Here is a 20,308-nt window from a genome sequence, read left to right as displayed (position 1 = left end):
ACGAATTTCTCTGGAAGCCAAGCACAGCAGATTGTCAGTTTCTGCTCCGACTTCACGAAGAAGTGCACGGATTCCCCGGGATGTTTGGCAGCGTCGATTGCATGCATTGGCAATGGAAGAATTGCCCTGTGGCGTGGAGGGGGTCATACATGACCGGCCACAAAGGCACCCACCCCACCGTTATACTCGAGGCCGTTGCCGACTACCAGCTATGGATTTGACATGCGTATTTCGGGGTCCCCGGATCGAACAACGACGTCAACGTGCTCAACCAATCCGACCTCTTCAACGAAGATTTGAATGGTAAAGCGTCGGCCATCAACTTCATCGCTAACAACCGCCAGTATAAAATGGGGTACTATCTTGCCGACGACATCTATCTGAAGTGGCCAACCTTCGTGAAGATGTTCAACAGACCGATGAACGAAAAACAGGCTCTTTTTGCGCAGAAGCAAGAGGCTGCTCGCAAGGATGTGGAGAGAGCGTTCAGGGTTCTCCAAGCTCGATTCAACATTATCAAAGCCCTGGCTCGTACGTGGTTTATGGAGAATATGGTCGACATCATGTATGCGTGCATAATCTTGCACAACATGATTGTCGTCGACGAAGGACCTGAGGCGGGAAATTGGTTCGATCCTGAAACCTCGGGAAGCCCTACCGCAAGTAGTCCGCCTCGCAGTGGAGTGCACCCGTCTTTGCAAGAGCGGCTGTCTGTTCGGGCAAGGACACGTGATTCTACCTCCCACGCCCAACTCCAGGAGGATCTAATGGAGCACATTTGGGCAAAATTTGGCAACCAGTATACGCACATGATCGTCATTAGACAACTCTTTCTTCCGCTTCTTTGAGTTTTAAATTATGTATTTTTTGTTTTTTTAGGATTTTATTATTGTGGTTTTTTATTTTTTAGAATTTTAAGTTGTAATTTTATTTTATTTAATGAAGTGTGTTTTTATTAATTGAATTTGTTTGAAATAAAAATAAAAAATGAAATTGAATGAATATGTCACGCCCGCATTTTCTAAGGATAGAAAAACACGGTTGATCGCGACTAGGGGAGGCTTAAAGAAGCGGGGAAGAAAGGGGTAAAACAACGCAACTCGACCATAGCTCGAAACAAACGGGAATAGCTCGAATAAAATCAGAGTATCATTTCAACAATCAACAACTCCAAATGAAAATATCTCAACAATACACGAACTCAAAAGACAAAATATTTAGCGGAAGCATTTCGAGAGTAGAATAATGCTATGTATGAAGGCACAACATATTCTAGACATTTGATAGACATTCTTCACTTTTATGCTCAACACCCACCGCGCTCGTCATCGCTCAACCTGCACATTTTTAAAAAGAAATGCAGGGCTGAGTACTTGATGCACTCAGTGGACTCATGCCGAAAACATTTTAAATAAAAATATTTATCATACCATTATCGAGTGACCTCGGGGTTTTAACTTTGAAAGAGCCCGAGTCACTAAAACATTTCACTAACATCATCATCGCCATCGACCTCAATATCACCATACCATATCTGAACATACACGACAAGGAATGTGGCCACATTCCAAGCCACTAGACCGGCCAACTCAAAGAGATAGCGCACGATCTACGGGGTGTACACTAGCCTGAGTAGGGACTCACTCCCTAGTCAGACCCGAATTCGATTAACCATACATGGCAAAAGCCACTTCAGATAGGTCCCATAGCAACACAAAAATATGGCATGACAACATATTTCGCAAAAATAAATATACTTAGGACATAGTCCTTATTTAAAAAGAAAGCCCACCTCGTTCGTTTAATTTTCTGAATTTGAGCTTCTTACTCCGACTCCAATTTTGTCCGCATAGAAATCCCTCCTCGACTCAATGCTGCTCTTCTATTTCATTTATTTTCGAGGCCGACCATCGCGTTCCCAACTCCATCGACCCAACACTCCCAAAACTATTTTCTCCTTTTTTATTCTCAAAAGCCCAACCATTAACTACTCCATCCCAAATGCTTTATCAAAACCCTCTGCCAAGATAAGCAATTTCCCATTGGATTTACTAACCCAAAAACAATAACTCGACCATATGATCTCATTCATAGTAGTTCATCCATTTTCAACCAGCATTACACGTTTCACATTTAAGTTATACTAAGTATATGGTCATCTTTAAACCACAACTCCACAAAATTAGATTAACTTCCGTGCTTCTGATTGATTTCATACAACTTCAGATCACAAACAAAAATCATTGTTGTTGATGTCGCGAACTCCGCTGTCACTACAGTCCAGCGACGGTGAGCTCGCCGTCGAGCAGCTCCATCAAACGGGCTGCCGCCACCGTCGTCCTTGTCGGAACTCTCTCTTTCTCGCCGTCTCCCTTCGTTAGCTGGCAGCTCCTCCGTCGGTCAGAACGCAGCCTCGTTGCTTTCACACCGTTATCTCCAGCCATCGTCACTCCGTCCCGCCTCATCGCCTAGTGCAACAGTTGCCGCTGCGTGCGCCCAACATACCAGCCGTCGTGAGACTCCGCCTCCGTCATCTCCTCTCTCTCTCTCCTCTAGTTTGATGGATCAATTTTTTTTGAAGTAAAAACTGGAAACTCACGGCCTGCTCCACTCCTTTAGCTATCTCCTTTATTTTTTCTAGAATTTGGAAGGAGGGTGAAAATCGTGGAGGATTTTACATACATTTATACATATAATTTGTAGATATGAAACTGATTTGGGGTGGTTGATATATATATATATAATAAATTCTGTAGAGGTTTGGTTTGTTGGAGAGATTTTAGGGAGTGGAGATATGGGGTAACCGTTTGATGATAGGGTTTGGAGAAATATATTTGACCAAGTAGATGACTACAAATTTAGAATAAATAATTATTTTTTTTTCTCTTTTTTTTACGGGGTATTACAGAATAGTTAAGGGATGAGATGGTTAAGAGAAGGTTAAGAGATGGAGGGATACATGTGTTGTCTCTTAGTTAAGAGATGAGGTGAAAAGTATAGTGGGGCCCATGAATAGTGAAGAGATGAGACGGTTGAGAGCCGGACAAGAGACAGAGATGCAGATGGCCTTATAGTAGTAGTGCTTATTTTGTGTTTGGAAATATCAAGTAAGTTGTTGGGAAACTTACTTTAATCAATTAAATTCAATTAATTTATTGACATAATAACTAAATTAATTAAATATAATAATTCAAGCAATATTTTTTTTATTTAATTTTTAATTGACTAAACCAAATAATTTTGCCTTCAATTTTATATATATAAATTACCATTTTTTGTGAAATGTTATCATAACCGATTATTTTACTGTCGGGATGTTAATATGTGAATTACATTTTATTTAAAAAAATTTACATGTTGATTTTTATGCTCATCAATAAGTGGACATTACACAGCACCTGTTTCACTATGCTTAGTAGGTGAATTACATTTTATTAATATGTCGAGATGTTAATCAATAAGTCGAGATGTTAATATGTGAATTACATTTTATTAAAAAAATTTACATGTTGATTTTTATGCTCATCAATAAGTGGACATTACACAACACCTGTTTCACTATGCTTAGTATCCATTAATTTTTTACTCCATCCGTCCTATAATAGATGTCACACTTCTTTTTTTGTCCCACAAAAGATGTCACTTTTCTATTTTTGGAAAAAATTCTCTCTTACATAAATATAAAAGTTATATTTTCTCCCTGTATTTAACACACCAAACAAAACCACCTAAAATCTCATGTCATTTCACAGATGTGATCTTTTGTAGGATAGAGGGAGTAATATATTGGGTAGGGGTTATCCCTCATTCATAAGAGGGACTTCAGCAAACCCATTCCCCTGAAGTACATGACAATGAGAATTAAATAAAATGAAATTAAATCCATATATCAACACACAAAGCACATGTAGAGTTTTAGACTTTTAGTAGTACAAATGAAAAGAGAGGACCATATTGAACTTCATATTTCAAACAAAAATCAAGTCAAACTAACAAATGAGGCATGCATCCAAAACTTCTCCTGATATAATACTCCTATTACATATGTTTATCTCATGCTAAATTGCTAATAAGTTTTTTCTAACTAATTTGAATTTAATACTATAAAAAAAGAAAAAAACCAAACAAAAGGAGATTCTTATGATTCAAGGAATTAAAATCTTCTTCCAAAAGGGAGAGGCAAAGGATTGCTCCAACTCCATGCTATGGGAAAATCAAAATCTCTCACAAATGTTTTCAAAATGTGTATTCCCCATGAATCATTGCCTGCAATGACTTCCAAATGCAAAATTCCCCAAAGAATCAATGTCTGAAATGTCTTTAAAATGCAAAATTCCCCAAAGAATCCTTGTGGTATGCTGCAAAAGAGATGTCTTTTAGCAAGCAAGTTGCTTTGATATATGAAAGTATGGTATTGCTGCAGATAACCAGACACAAAATAAACATAGGCGACTGTCGACATAAAAGCGGCCCACTAAAAAGGATCAAGAAACACTGGCGCACATGACTAAGATCAAGACCAAACTACCGTATGATGATCACCATTCCAAGTCTTGCAATACCACCAATAGACGAATGAATACACGTCTGAGATGTCACTCAGAAAGTGTAAAAATCAGTGGAGATACTGTAAGGTTAGACTATAATCAGTTACACTAGAAGAATGGGAGTTAGAGCAATAGTAGTGTAGGGGTGATTCCCTACACTAAACACTTGCTTATCCTTGCAGAAAAAAGAACGAAGCATGGGATATAAAACAATATTCTCAATTGTCAAGATCGTGGTTTTCTTCATAATTAAAAGAACCTTAAGCAGAGAACATCCACATATCAATTTCATGTTCAATCGCAATAACCAATCTATCCACAACTCATCTAGCAACATAACGATTATTCTACCTCATCAGCATTGATAACATACACACAGACAAAGACATCCATGATCCAATGGTTTACCAAGGCCTTTTTACTTATGTTTATCCTTGCAGAAAAAAGAACGAAGCATGGGATATAAAACAATATTCTCAATTGTCAAGATCGTGGTTTTCTCCATAATTAAAAGAACCTTAAGCAGAGAACATCCACATATCAATTTCATGTTCAATCGCAATAACCAATCTATCCACAACTCATCTAGCAACATAACGATTATTCTACCTCATCAGCATTGATAACATACACACAGACAAAGACATCCATGATCCAATGGTTTACCAAGGCCTTTTTACTTATGTTTAAAAAGGAATCCAAGTATTCCCCTGTCACCTCTTCCCTTACTAATGTGCACATGTGGGTTCTCACTTAGTTTATATAGTGATCATACCAAAAATGTTGTATAATGCGTGAATCCTTAAACAACATGAAGATGCAACAATTTTAATTGAAATGGGAATATCAATTGATAGCAATTATAACTATACCTCTACACTACTAATAAGATTGTGGTAAAATTTTCGGATGAATATAAATGGTGAACTATATTAGCAAGGTTCAAACATAAGCAGAAATCAAAGCACATAAATGCAAGACAGACTCAAACTCATACCTTGGCACTCGATTCTCAACCTCTCACTCAAATTTGCCAAACCACCACTGAGCCTTGCCTCAACAGCTAAGGAATTAACAACTTCTTCTAAGGATCTCAGCTCATGGAATTCAGAATGCAAAACCAAAGACGAAAAATGCAGGTCCACAACAACACCAAAATATTTGACAATGTTTTCAAGACTTGGAATCCAGCCACAAATCTCCAAACCCAATGCAGATGATCCCTTAGGACAAGGACAAGCTTGAGGAAACCTCTCATACGTCCTCAGCCACTTCCCAAAGTACTGTATCAAAACCTTCAACTCCTTACCATTCAACTTGCTCACACAAGCTGAGAATATAACCTCGTCAAGATTTGCAGATGCCATAAAATAATGCAAGCACAACTCAGACACCAAGAATCCATCATGTCCCAACATGATCAAGACCGCCAAGCTCTTCTCTTTCCCGCCAACGCCCTTAGCGCTAACTTTCTCAATCACCAACGATGCTTGCCTCTCCCAAACCTCCCTCACACTCAACAAGCTTCTATACCCATCACTTGGAAGCATCAAGAAATACTTCAAAATGCACATCAAATCATAAGCCTGCAGGTCAAACAAGTGTTTCAAGCACAAAACAACCAAATTCGATCTCCTTTTCTCGATCAACTTTTGAACCAAGCTCGATATAGAAGCATGTTCAACAACCCCATTAACTATTAAACTCTCCAACACATCCCAAACCTCCAAACTAATGCAGCCCTCCAAAATCAAGCCCTTAACATCGCTACACATCAAAACCTCCAATTTCTCTACCAATTTACATACATACGCACCTTCTGTTTTTTCAGCAGCAGTTGAAACCCCAATTTTATTTGCGATACTGTCCAAATGCGAAGTTACCGTTTCCACGAACATGACTTTACCGAAGCCGAAGGAATTGGTATTTTTCAGTTTCCTCTTCAGCTCCTCAAAAAATTTGTGCCCTAATTCAATAAGCTCATTATCTGTTTGCGATATTTCCCAGCCGGTAACCTTTTTCACAGAGTTCAGAGCTTGCGAGCAATCGTACTCGGGCTTCAGGTTGAGGAGAATAGGCTCCGGGTTGAGAACAATCGGGTAATTGGTTTCATCGTCGGGTCCAGTAGCGATTAAAGACGAAGCTTTTGTTATCACTTCCAGCAAAGACATTTTAGAGAAAGAAATAGGAACTTCAGTCAAGTGAGAAATATAAAGTTCGTTATAGATATAGCTTATTGTTCATGGTGGAAGATCGCCTGCCAGTGGTTGGGGCGAGAGAGGCAGCAGCGGCGGCGGCGGCGGCGACTGCAAGGAGGCTGCGATGGGGGTGGTTTTAACTTTGAGCAGGACTATAAGAGCATCCACAGCGGTTGAGTGCAGCCGTTCGTCCGTGCCAGCTGCGCGGCACCCGCTGCTCGCCGTTGTACTCTTGTCGCGGGTACGGCGCTGCTCGATGCATCGAGTACTCCGTGCGTTGGCAATTTGATTTTTTTTAAATCAAATTTTAAATAAAAAATCCTATTAAAAATAAAAATATATATTTTCTCAGTTCCCAAAAAATTATATCAGTTTTCTACCCATTTTTAATTTATTTTTCAATTTTTTTCCCAAAAATACACATTTTCATCTATAAATACCTCAACTTCCATACCAAAAATTCACACCACAGTACACAATTCTCATCTAAATTTTCTCATTTCTATTCTTACAATTCTCAATCTTTCTCACTCACAACAAAAAAATGTCCGGCTCTGACGATCACCCCTCCGGCTCCCACGGTTGGAACCCCGATTGGTTCGGTTCACAACCATTTCCTAGTCCGGACACGGAATATTCAGCCCCTCCTCAAACCCAAGGTTCGCAAGTTCCGGGTGGCTACCGGCCTTACCCGATCGACGACCAAGATGCCTGCGAAGGGTAATACGGGTGGACACCAGAACCACCCGTACCTAGAGTGGGAAGGAGCGGCCCCTCTCAAACTCCTCCTCTTCCTACTCGTGGTATCCGCACCCCGTACACTCCGGGGGAGATGGAGCAATTATTCAAAGTGTACTTGTCAATCTCCGAAGATCCGGAGGTTGGCACGAACCAATCCGGTGACCATTATTAGTGGCGCATCTGTCGCCGGTACAATCAAAACCGATCGGCTGGAACAATCGAGCGCAACGAGAGTATGGTGCGCAATGCCATAAACAAAGCCAACGAAGAAATCCAAAAGTTCCAGGGGTATTACCTCCAGGAAGAGCGGTCGGAGCGAGCTTGACATCATCAGTTCCGCCTTGGCGACCCACCAATCCATGAACTACAAGCCGTTCAAGTACCTCAACATTTGGCAGGAGACGCGGGCGCATCCGAAGTATAGGGGAGGCGTATCATCCTCCTCTAGCTCCTCCTCCAAACGGTCGAGGTCGGTATCCCTATCCAATGCCATCTCCGAGGATGTGGCTAGCCAACTTGCCGGAGCTAACTTGGGTAGTCCCGACGCCTGCCCGAGCAGTTCCCAACGCTGGCCGCAAGGAAGGAAGAAGGCGGCGGCCAACCGCCGTCACGCCGCGACTCCATCCGCCTCCGCTCCAGCTCCATATGTGCCACCTCAACCCCCCACCAACTCGTTGTGGGGATTTTGAGCCAACTCAATTTGGCCGATAGGTCAACTATGACCCCCGAGCAACTTCGATCGCATGTGGCGATGATACGGGGTCTTCAAAGAACATTGGGGGCAGAGCCGGATTAATAGTCATCCACGGGGGTAATTTTTATTTTTTAGGTGTTTAATTATGTAATTTTTAATTTTTAGGATTTTAATTATGTAATTTTTAATTTTTGGGTTTTTTAATTATGTAATTTTTAATTTTTAGTATTTTAATTATGTAATTTTTTAATTTTTTTGTAATTTGTAATAGTATTCCGGGTATTTTTAATGCATTTTAATTTTGTGGAAATGTTTTTATTTAAATTGAATAATAGAATGGTGGGACCCTTGAGCTTGTCCTTGCGGAAGAGTACGGATGCGGGTATTGTGCTTTTGCCTAAGAGCAGGGAGTAAAAGTGGGACCAGGCCTATATCCGTGCTCGTTGGCAAGAGCACGGATGTGGATGCTCTAAGGTTTATCGTTTTGAGCCGTGGGCGGCTGTTGTTAGGCTTTCTTAATTACTCCTAAATTGCAATAATGAAATAAAGGCATATAAATTAAATTAGATGATGCAAAAGATTTATCTATTAATGCACAAAATCTAGTTCACTCTTTTAGTTATTTTGTTTCCTAATTTGAGAATTCTAACATTTCTTTTTATTATAATATTTATATACAAATAATAATAATTACTCTCTACGTATCATTCGAAGTGGAACATTAATTTTTCGCCACGAGATTATATAATAATACTATTTCCGTCTCTTAAAAATAGAAACTATTTTTATTTTGGGCCGTTTCTTAGAAATAAAACCTTTCTAAACTTTTTATTTTAGGAAGTGGACCTCACAATCCACTAACTTCGTTTCAACTACTTTTTCTCTTTCTCTCTCTTATTTTACTTATTTTTCTCATTCTCTCTTACTTTACCAATTCTTGTGAGGTAGTATTGTTACGTATGTTAAGGGAGAGAATATAGTAAGAGAACAAATAAAGTACAAGAAAATAAAATAGAGAATTATACTTTTATTTTTAGAAAAAGTTCACCTTGAATGAGATAACAAAAAAAGAAAAACATACTTAGTTCTTTAAATGGAAAAAAATGAGTTTCATTACTAGTATTGTTTTGTTTATAGGAGTATTCTTTTAAATGGAACAGATGAGTTTTATCACTATTAAGCAAATCGTAATATAATTTTTATAATCCGATTTCACAAGGCGGAGCTGCAACTCTAGCTACATTTCCCACATCGAAGCATATCTCAATCCCTAGCTAATAAAATGTAAATTTTATATATTGTACACAGTATCAACATAGTGTAAAATTTCAAGATTTTGATGTCAACACAATGTCAACATAGCATCAACCGTTGACATTGTGTAGACATTTTTGTTACTATTATTTTGTCATCTGTTAACATTTTTTAACGGTTCAGATCATAGTTTGAAGTTTGTACAATATTTAGAGTTTGCATTTGATTACATCCCGTATCTCATAATATCTATTTAGCATTAATGTTTTTGGCATAATAAATCCGTCAATATAATTTTGGCGGATACATAATTACTTATTGAACTTTTGAAAAAAAAATCTAAATGAAAAATACTAAGATTAAACATAACTTTTAATCACAATAAACATGGAAATGAACTAATCTAGATAGTTTATATTAAATGATTATCAGGATAATCGAATTTAAACATTATAAAAATCAAATTATACATAAATGTATCATCTAAGCCCATGAAAGCCGTTTACCTTGTTGAATATAATATAATTGCACTAGTGGGATTAAATTGCCAAGAATCTAGCTTGAGTCTTATGTTCACGACTCTCCATATATTTTAAGGACTTAATCATATATACGTAGTAGTATAATTTATTAAAATGGTTAGGTGTTCGCATATTATATCAAGAAAATAACTACAAGTAATTGGAGAGCAAGTCATTCACTATAGGATAAATTAAATAGATGAAGTGGACATCCACAAGTAGGGCCGGGTAAAAATACCGAAATACCGCCCTTACCGTATCGAACGTTATGTGATTGCGTGGAGTTTAATTGTTGGAGTTTTTTTATTGAATATGTTTGAGTTTGATTAAATTTCATGTTTTCTAAGTATTTTAGAAATTTTATTTTCATTTGTGTTTGTATTTAGAATTATTTACAAAATAATGATATTTTGGTATGCCGTATTGTAGTCCGATATACCGTAAAACTCTGGTATACCGCAAAAGTACGGTATACCGAATTTAGATATGACATACTGAAAATAAGGTATGACATCGATATTGAAATTTGTCATACCGAAAATAAGGTATACCGAAGTTCGGTATACCGAAAATTTTGGTAAGGTAAAGGTATGATTTTTTCTCATATCGAATTTTCGGTAAGGTATACGGTATGATGATTTAAATATTTTCAAGTGATATAATTAGTAGTATTATTTTACAAACTTAGTCAAAATATCTGGGGTGTTGTTGACATAGATAACTATAAAAAAAGCCATTATACTAGATTGAGCTATATAAATGTGCTTCCATGTTGGGTACATAAATGTTGCTGATGATATAATTTGCCGTTGATATAGTAAAGGATGCGAATTAGTTTACACTTTTTATAAATTTATAATGGCTTTAATTAAATGAATACAAGGTTAAAAATGCTACTTAAATGCACTATATAAACTTTGTACGGATTGGTTATTGATTTCAATATTTCATACCAAAGTCTTCTTTCAAGTGGGAGGCCAATAAAATTTATTTATGTATGCATTTTCCTTTTTAAAAAAATGGAGTGTCAATGGATGATGCACCTGCAACCCTCATCTTCAACTTGTATTATAATAAATTGACAAGAAAGTTGAAATTCGTAGCTTAATCTATCATTCACATGGTACAATTAATTAATACTAACATGTTGCCCAATTTTATTTTAGTATGAAGACCTGCTCAATCTTAATTACCTTCGTTTTTATGTTCATTTTCAGCTCTTCATCTTCTCCATTCGCCGCCGACGTGATGCTGCAAATTGTTATTCTAGCTACTCTCTAAATTTTAGAAGAAGAAAAAAAATAATGCAACTTTATCCCAATAAAATTAGATCATGAAATGGACTTTGAAATTAACAAAATAACTCTTGTTCCGTGCATCTGGCCACGGAGTATTCCATTAAATTTTTTTGACATATGGAGTATTTGGTTTAATTTTCAATTGGTTTCTATGAGCTAGAGAGTACTTTGCAGTTAATTAACATATTATATAATCACGAATTCAAACATGATATTTAAATTTGTTAGAACTAGAATTAATTGGTTCGTGGAATATAAGTAAATGTTAGGAGAATAGGAGTAATTCTTTGAGACGATATATTATGCATGTGTTTTTTTAGTTGTCCATGTATATGGATTTGAAAAAAGGAAGGAAAATATTAATTTTCACCCCATTCATGTACTCGTTAATGATAAAAAAAACTATCTTTGTTAAATTGGACCACGAATATTCAATACTATTGTGCGATCATTGATAATAATTCAATTTATTCTCATAATACTCAGCTTGAAAATGTGTTCAATAAAGGGAAGGAAAAAAAAAGACTATTGAAGAATGAGAAATACTGCACACTGTCAATATATATAGAGAGCTATTTAATTAATATTTTTCAACTCCAAGCTTTTATTGTTGACTGTGGTGAGGTTCATTTTGCACATGTTGTTCATATGAATTTAGTCATCAATCAAAAAGTCAATTCAATAATTTTTCTTAATTATAAATGGATAAACTAATTTTACTAATTCAAGAAAAGTAAAATTAAAATTAAAATGGATGTTTTCAAAAGTATACACGCAAGCCAGCACAAAGACAATCAATACAAACTATAATATTAGTAATTCAATAAATAATACTCCGCGCAAAAATTAAATTTTTCGTAATTGCTAAATAATCATCATACTAAAATGAACTAAATAGTGACATATAGCAATGAGAAGGGTTATGCTAAAATTTCTTTATTTTTTTAAAAAGAAAATAAACATTACGAATATGAAGTTTATTTTAAATATATATAAATTCGTCATGAAAATGAATTAATTTGAAAAGTGAAATTTTCGTTCTATATAAAATTCGCACCTATAACCACAAATTCATCAAATAGAATGATAAATCCACCGCAAATCTTCATGATCAAGACTGAAAATAAGAAATTACAAATAAATTATTGAGATAATAAGAAATGCATCAGTTATTATGCATCACATAATTGTTCTTTTATGATAATTTCTATCGACTTGTACGAGTCTAACGTACACTACAACGATTATAAATGTATTATATGCTATATAGACTGTGGTTCTTGCACATATCAATCAACATATTTATCCAATTCCAATAGTAATGATATTTTCAAAAATATAAAAAGTAAAAGCACCAATCGAAGTTTATTTGGTTTAAAAAGTCAATTATTGGTGATCATGTCAAATGCTATGAGAGTAAGGTTTGAAATTTAGAATATTTTTATTTAATGCACTTCTTTTATAATGAAATCCATTTTTATAAATAGTAAATTACTGTGCACCCACTTTATGATTGCTCACACGAGACACATTAGTAGATATGCATAAATTAGTAATTTTAATTGATAGTTAAATATTATATAATTGTTTTATTTTACTAATTTATTAATAATTTAAAATCAAGAAATCATAGTCGTAGCATTTTATTTTGTAGAAGAGGCTCAAAATTCAAAGTCTGGCAGTTACTAAAGGCTATCCGTATCTAGGGTTGACAATTTTCAAAATGAAATGAAAATCCGATACGAACATACATAAAATTGATGGGTTTGAATCAAACCTTAATTTTATTCTTTTTAAAAATATAGAATATAGTATTAGTTTATTCTATAGGTTTATGTAAATTAGGTTTTTATTGTGTAAATCAGTTTTAATTGTGTAACATCAAGTTTTAATCATTTAACTTAGGTTTTATCATGTAATATCATATTTTTATCACGTAAATCAGGTTCAGATTGTTATTATGTCTTGTCAACCCATATTTTATTGTGTCATATACAGTCAAATTTGAGTTTGAAGGGAGTAAGCCAGATTCATGTTCAGGTTGAGAGTTTCCTTAACAAGTCTAATTTGGTTTAATCCGCTATTGAGTTGGATTATTATCAGGTTGACTCGATAACAATCCAACCCGTGCAATTTGTCACCCCTACGCATATCCATAGATATCAATACAATGTTCTAGGTTATTTATAAATTCTAGAACTAACTAGCCGTCAAGGAAAATTCTTGAGTTTTCATTGTTTAGGGCAAATTGCCTAAAAAGTCACAAATTTTGGGGAAAGTTTGTTTTTCTCACAAACTATAAAAGTTGCGCCTAAAGTCACGAACTTTATCAGATCGTGCAAATTTTCCAACCTACCCGACCTGACAACATATTTCTGTTAAAAACTTATCCCATGTGGCATGTCGGAGGCGTGACTTGGCAAAATTTCTAATTGGCACAAAACGACGTCGTTTTATGTTTTTTTTAATTGAATCTTCTTTACACGTCGCCGATTTCATCCCTAAATCATTTGTCGACGATTTCACTCTTGTCGATTACGTTTTTCGTCGATTGAATCGGGGTTGCGCTTTCGAAATCAGCCAAAAAGAGGTTTTATTACCTGAGTTCAGAAATTTTGCCAAGTCACGCCTCCGGCATGCCATGTGGGATAAGTTTTTAACGGAAATATGTCGTCAGGTCAGGTAGTTTAGGAAATTTGCACGATCCGATAAAGTTCGTGACTTAAGGCGTAACTTTTATAGTTTGTGGGAAAAACCAAACTTTCCCAAAAGTTTGTTACTTTTTAGGCATTTTATCCTTTTTTTAAGAACCATCAAAAAAATTTTGGCCCTAGCAAATTTACGAGGTTTAAGATTTATTCTGAAATTTTACATAAATTGCGGTCGATGCTGCATAAGTTAGGATATGCTAACCGGAAACAACCGTAGCCGGTAATCTACTGGCCAAACTTTGACTTGATACAAGACAAACAAATAGCCCTAATCAAATTTTTCTCCATTGTCAAATCAACTGAGGTGGGACAACTTTGACCGGTTGCCGTTTGAACGTGTGAATTTTGCAATTTACCATAATTTCAGCCAATCAAAAATGAACGTTTCCTCCCATGTTAAGGAACACATTTTTCTTTTACGATGTTTTTTATGTTCCACACTAAATGATACTAAAATAAATACAAAGTATAATTCTCTCTACCTTATTCTCTTCACTTAACTCATAAAATAACATTATATATAATCTCATTTCAAATAGGAAAAATACTTCACCTATAATGGGACTGATGAGGTACTACATTTACCTGAAAAGGTTTATACTGTAATAAAATTTGATGAACAGACTATACTTGAATATTGTGTGAAAATATTTTGAAATCACTCCATCAACTATAGTCTATAAACGATCACGATGCTCAGATAAGTTACGTTGCATATCATTTCACAACTCACTCCGTCCGCCATTAAATATCTCATTTATCCTTTTTCGTCCGTCCACCAATAAATGTCACATTTCCCTTTTGCTATATTTTGTAAGTGAACTTTATATTCCACTAACTTATTCAACTCACATTTTATTATAAAACAAATATATAAAAGTAGATCTCGCATTCCACTAACTTTTCTACCCACTTTCCTACATAAAGTCAAACAATTCCTTAAAACTCGTGCCTGTCAAATATAAGACATTTAATCATGGACGGAGGGAGTACTTTATAACTCAATTAAATAATTAATAGCCATAAGATTTGGACGAGAGATGAGGTAATTATACATATAAAGCCTAATTGAACGTTGACGCGAGACTTATTAATTATACGGCTAATTAATTAGGAGCCCTCTCTATATCTATAGATGTATGTACATACATGTTGCCTTAAAGACTTAAACGTTGAAGTTGAATTCTTCAAGTTCTGTTTTCGTTTGTATTTATGAGTATGACAGTGAACGTATGGATATAAACTCATTATTTTATAGGTATAACTAAAATGTAGAGTGCAATTGGGCCATTGACATTTTGTTTGAGTGTGCTGGAATTGGATTAAGCCATTTATTTTGAATTAGTTTATGAAAGTCAAATACTGCTGCATTACTTTATAACAGGAAGACCTTGCTCTTTCAGATCACACAAAGAGAAGAGAAGAAAAAAAAATTATTAGAGAGAGAGAGTTATTATGGATATTTCCTTGCGCAAATCTAGTCTCGAAGAGAAGAGCAAACCTTCTGATGAAGAAAGTTGTGTCAAGGTGTTCGATCTTCATCAGGTAATAATTTTTGTCAAATCTGGATAATTGAGATTTAATTTACTAGTATTGTTGTCTTTTACCTTATATACATAAGTATTTTTATTTTATTTCAAGATGAATATCATGCTACTTTCTTGTGATCTTTCATGCAACCTTCAAACATCAGAAAAAAGTTTCAATATTTTCAATCTCAAATTCATATGTATAAAATGGGTATAAGACAAAAATGTGAAATATGTGGATGATCGGAGGCGTATCAAAGTCGTCGGCGAAGTTATGTAATTATATCAATTTCAGCAGCTCTTCAAAAGCATTGACCATGTAATAAGATAAGACAGATGCAAGTTGTTAATTGTTTAGAGCTGGAACAACATGTTGGCTCACTTTTTTAGACCATAGTAATTAGATTATAGGAATTGAGTGAAGTTATTTATGAATTTTTATCTCTATTTTGTGAAAATTTTGGTGAAAATTTGGTATATTTTGACAGGGTTTGGTGGTAACAAACATGGAAAGACCATCACCTGAGTCTGAGTCCAGATCATCTTCATCAGCCAAAAAGGAACAGGTATGTATGAACATAGTAATAATTAATTCAATTAATTATGTTTTTATTTCATTTGAAAACAATTTTAGTGAAGAATTGTGTAGAGTATTGAAAAACATATATATTGAGCTTACTTATTAATCATTGAATTAATTAATTGCAGTTGCATGATCAACTTGGATCAGCCAAAGCAGAAATGGATGAAGTGATGGAAGAAAATCAACGGCTTAAGACGCATTTAGATCGAATTCTCAAGGATTACCGAACCTTACAAATGCAATACAGAGATGTGGAAGCAGCAAAATCTCCTCATCAAAGCTATCATGATCTCACAGCAGCAGCAGCAGCAGATCATGAACTCATTGATCTCAGCCTAGCAATGTGCTCCACCGACAAAAAAGGCGAATCCACTAAAATCCGAGATGATAAACAAGGACTGCCGCTAGGGCTTGATTGCAAATTCGACTTGCCTGAGAAGTCTCCGGTGACGATTAATCTGACACCCGAAAATAGCGTAGAAGAAGTGAAGGAGGAAGCCGGAGAGACGTGGCCGAATAAAGGCGTCAAGAATGGGAGAGATGGCGGAGGAGAAGATGAGATTTCACTACAAAACCCTACTAAACGAGCTAGGGTTTCTGTCCGAGTTAGATGTGACACACCAACGGTAAGACTATTTGATTTTTTGTTAGTGGAATAAGATTTGTGAATATGGATATTTGAATGATTTTGGTTTTTTAGATGAATGATGGTTGTCAATGGAGGAAGTACGGACAAAAGATTTCCAAGGGGAATCCATGCCCTCGTGCATACTATCGTTGCACTGTCGCACCATCCTGCCCTGTTAGAAAACAGGTATACATCAATTTTAATAATACTATTTAATGACATTTAAACTCAACATATACCGTTATTACGAGGGTTAAAAATCTATTGTTTTCCACATCAAGGTACAAAGATGCGTCGAGGATATGTCGATCCTGACCACAACGTACGAAGGCACGCACAACCATCCACTCCCGGCCTCGGCTACCGCCATGGCCTCCACTACTTCCGCCGCAGCCTCAATGCTCATGTCTGGTTCCTCAACCTCAGGAACCGAGCCGAGCTCCTCCTCCACCACCACCGCTAACCTCCACGGCCTAAACTTCTACCTCTCCGATAATTCAAGAGCGAAACCGGCCTTCTATCTCCCAAATCCATCAATCTCATCCTCACCTTCATATCCTACCATCACTCTCGATCTCACCTCCTCCTCCTCCTCGTCCTCATCCCATCTAAACCGCCTAGGCAGCGGAAGCTTCGTTCCAAGATACTCGACCACAAACCTAAACTTCAGATCTCTAGAATCCAACCCTCTCCCAATTTCTTACAACAACTCTATGCTAACACATGGCCAACAATCCTTCAACAGAAACCAAAATGTACCTTCTCTAAGCTTCGGATCACAACCCTATGAAACCCTATACCAATCCTACTTGCAAAAAACTCAATCAAACCCTAACCCTAATCAACTGCATTTAGGGCCAGACACCATTGCAGCTGCAACAAAAGCAATCACATCAGACCCTAGTTTCCAAAATGTCCTAGCTGCCGCTCTAACCTCCATTATCGGCGGCTCAGGTGGTGGCGCCACCGCCAACCATAACGCAGTCGAAAAATCAAGTGCTTTCCCCATTCTATCTAGCTTTCCGCCAGCTTCAAATGCGAACAAATGTGCACCGAGTTTCATGAACAAGTCTTCGTCCTCAACGAGCTCTCAACAGCCTGGTTTGTCGCTTCTTTCGCCTCCTTTTCCATTTTCGAGCTCGAATAAAAGCAAGTCTAACTCACCGGCTGACAACCGGGATCACGTATAGTTTGATGTCAATTTTCGAATTTTAGATGATATTTTTGTTCATTTTGGACGGGGGAAGTTTGATCATGATGCAAATTGTGCATGGATTTAGTCTTTTTTTCTCATTCTTTTTGTGAATGAATGATGTAAGGTGAAGAAAATTGTGGATATAGATGGTGACTGCTGGTGAAGATATACAGTTGAATAACTATTACCAGCTTCATTTTTTCTTCACTGACTTTCTTTTTTTATTAGAAAATTTTTTTATGAAATTTGATATATGTTCGTTTTTTGACTTCTCTTTTTTCTCCCCTCTACTTTTCCGTGTGAATTGAAATCAATGCGTATACCATTGAAGTAAACAAAAACAAGTGTTGATGTGAGCCTTTGATAATTTATAATTATGTAAGTCGTGTTATAAATATTTACAAGAGAATTGCTAACTCATCATTTAATTGCTAACTACAATTAATTTAAGATCATATGATTTTAGAAAACTTGTGCTCTACAATTTGTGACGTGTAGTTTTCGTTTTTATTAATTAAATCGAAAAAGATAAAAAAAACTACCAAATTAGGGTTTCGGGTGAAAATGTCAATATAGTGTTTCGAAAATATCAACACACTGCTTTGAGAATGTCAACAAAATGCTTTGAGAATGTCAACACATTGCTTATATTGACATTCTACATGTATTATATTGACATATTTTATATATCATGTTGACATTTGTTGTTGTACGAAAAATTAAAAAATTTTCAAAAAAAAATTCAAATTTTGACATCGGAACATATGCAAGTGAGATCTCGTTAGAATCCTTATGAAATTATTTTTAATTTGATATATGTTGTGCGAAAAATAATTTAAATCGAGAAAATTATATGCGTTTTAAAGTTATGGAATATTTTTCAAAAGTTAGTTACAACTAATTTGTGGTAAATTAATCTTAATACCCTTATTGACTTTTTTGTTGATCGTATTGACATTCCGGGGCTAATGATCTAGACCCTTAATTTAAATATCTAATGACTATTATTTAGTTGTAGTTAACAATTAAGTATTGAGTTAACAATATAACACTCCCCCTATCTACAAGTTGGAAGATTTTATATCTATATGTCTTCAGGTGAGTGTTATATTGCTAACTCAATACTTAATTGCTAATTACAATTAAATAATAGTCATTAGATATTCAAATCAAGGGCCTAGATCATCAGCCTCGGAATGTCAATACAATCAACAAAAAACGTCAATAAGGGTATTAAGGTCAATTTACAACAAATTAGTTGTAACTAATTTTGAAAAATATCTCATAACTTTAAAACGCATATAACTTTCCCGATTTAAATTATTTTTCTGCACAACATATATCAAATTAAAGATAATTTCATAAGGATTCTAACGAGATCTCACTTGCATATGTTCCGATGTCAAAATTTGAAAAAAAATTCATAAATTTTTATAAATTTTGTTTACAGCTTTATATCAATACATGACACATAATATGTTAGTAAAATGCTTGTACAATATCAATATGTAATTGTATTGACATTGTCATGTCTTTGTGTTGATGTATTTCATACACTGTATTGACATTGTGTTTCTAAACCCTAAATTTAATAGTTGCTATTATCTTTTTAATATTAAAAAATGAAAAACTAAATTACACATGATATATTGAAGACCACAAGATTTCTAAAATCCTATGGTCTTAAATTAGTTGTAGTTAGCAATTAAATGATGAGTTAGCAATTGATCACTCTCCTATGTCTTCATATATCGTTAGTTGAATAATATATATACCGTCAACAAGGACACCACATAGATGAGAAGTCGGTAAAATGTATTATCCCTAGGGCTCGCTGTTATGGACTCAATTCTCACATCGGTTGTGAGAACAACTAATGCGGGATATATAAACTAAATGAGCTCTCTCTCCCAACAGGTTAGTTTTTTTGGGTTGAGTTCTCATGTTTGGTTTGTATCACTCGCAATCAATATTACCACTAGTTCATTTTTCAATCAAAACTAGCACTCGCACGTATAAAAGAAAATCAAAAAATTGGTGCAATTTTTATATATAAATTATCATGAAAATATTTATTTTAGGTGTTTATCAATAGGAATTATTAGAAATAGGAAAAAAAAAATATTCCCTCTGTTCGTTATTAAATGTCACTAGTCCGTCTGCCAATATTTGTCATACTTATATTTTACTACTTTTGGTGATGGACTCCATATTTCACTAACTCATTCTCACTCACATTTTATTATAAAACTAATATATAAAAGTAGGATTCACATTCCACTAACTTTTTAAACCACTTTCCATTACATTTCTTAAAATTTGTGCCGACTCAAAGTGTGACATCTAATGGCGGACGGTAGTATATTTAGGTCTAAATAGCATGCTCACTTTATAAATTTATCATTCTCT

The 20,308-nt window shown here is 35.4% G+C and overlaps 2 protein-coding genes across 3 annotated transcripts; one reads left to right on the top strand and one right to left on the bottom strand.

The window, feature by feature from the left end:
* Nucleotides 1-3,927: 3,927 nt before the first annotated feature.
* LOC121762685 lies at nt 3,928-6,904 on the bottom strand. 2 transcript variants are annotated; one of them, XM_042158643.1, is made up of 2 exons: nt 5,545-6,902; nt 3,928-4,358 (listed from the first exon to the last, which is right to left on the bottom strand). In XM_042158643.1, the coding sequence occupies exons 1-2, from the start codon at nt 6,716-6,718 to the stop codon at nt 4,321-4,323; spliced, it is 1,212 nt and encodes a 403-aa protein (XP_042014577.1). In that variant the 5' UTR covers nt 6,719-6,902; the 3' UTR covers nt 3,928-4,320. The 2 variants fall into 2 exon arrangements, with proteins under 2 accessions (XP_042014577.1, XP_042014578.1); XM_042158644.1 differs by lacking the exon at nt 3,928-4,358 and adding an exon at nt 4,369-4,627 and having other exon boundaries at nt 5,545-6,904.
* Nucleotides 6,905-15,391: 8,487 nt separating this feature from the next.
* On the top strand, nt 15,392-18,100 carry LOC121761304 (WRKY transcription factor 72A-like). Its single transcript, XM_042156956.1, has 5 exons — nt 15,392-15,509; nt 15,982-16,059; nt 16,202-16,702; nt 16,777-16,890; nt 16,986-18,100. Exons 1-5 carry the CDS (start codon nt 15,420-15,422, stop codon nt 17,892-17,894), a joined length of 1,692 nt encoding a protein of 563 aa, XP_042012890.1. The 5' UTR covers nt 15,392-15,419; the 3' UTR covers nt 17,895-18,100.
* Nucleotides 18,101-20,308: the final 2,208 nt, after the last annotated feature.

This window comes from Salvia splendens, chromosome 13 (assembly GCF_004379255.2).
Source record: "Salvia splendens isolate huo1 chromosome 13, SspV2, whole genome shotgun sequence".
Taxonomy (NCBI): domain Eukaryota; kingdom Viridiplantae; phylum Streptophyta; class Magnoliopsida; order Lamiales; family Lamiaceae; genus Salvia; species Salvia splendens.
The sequence above is the reverse complement of the archived record's forward strand: the minus strand, read 5'-3'. Positions and strand labels throughout refer to the sequence as shown.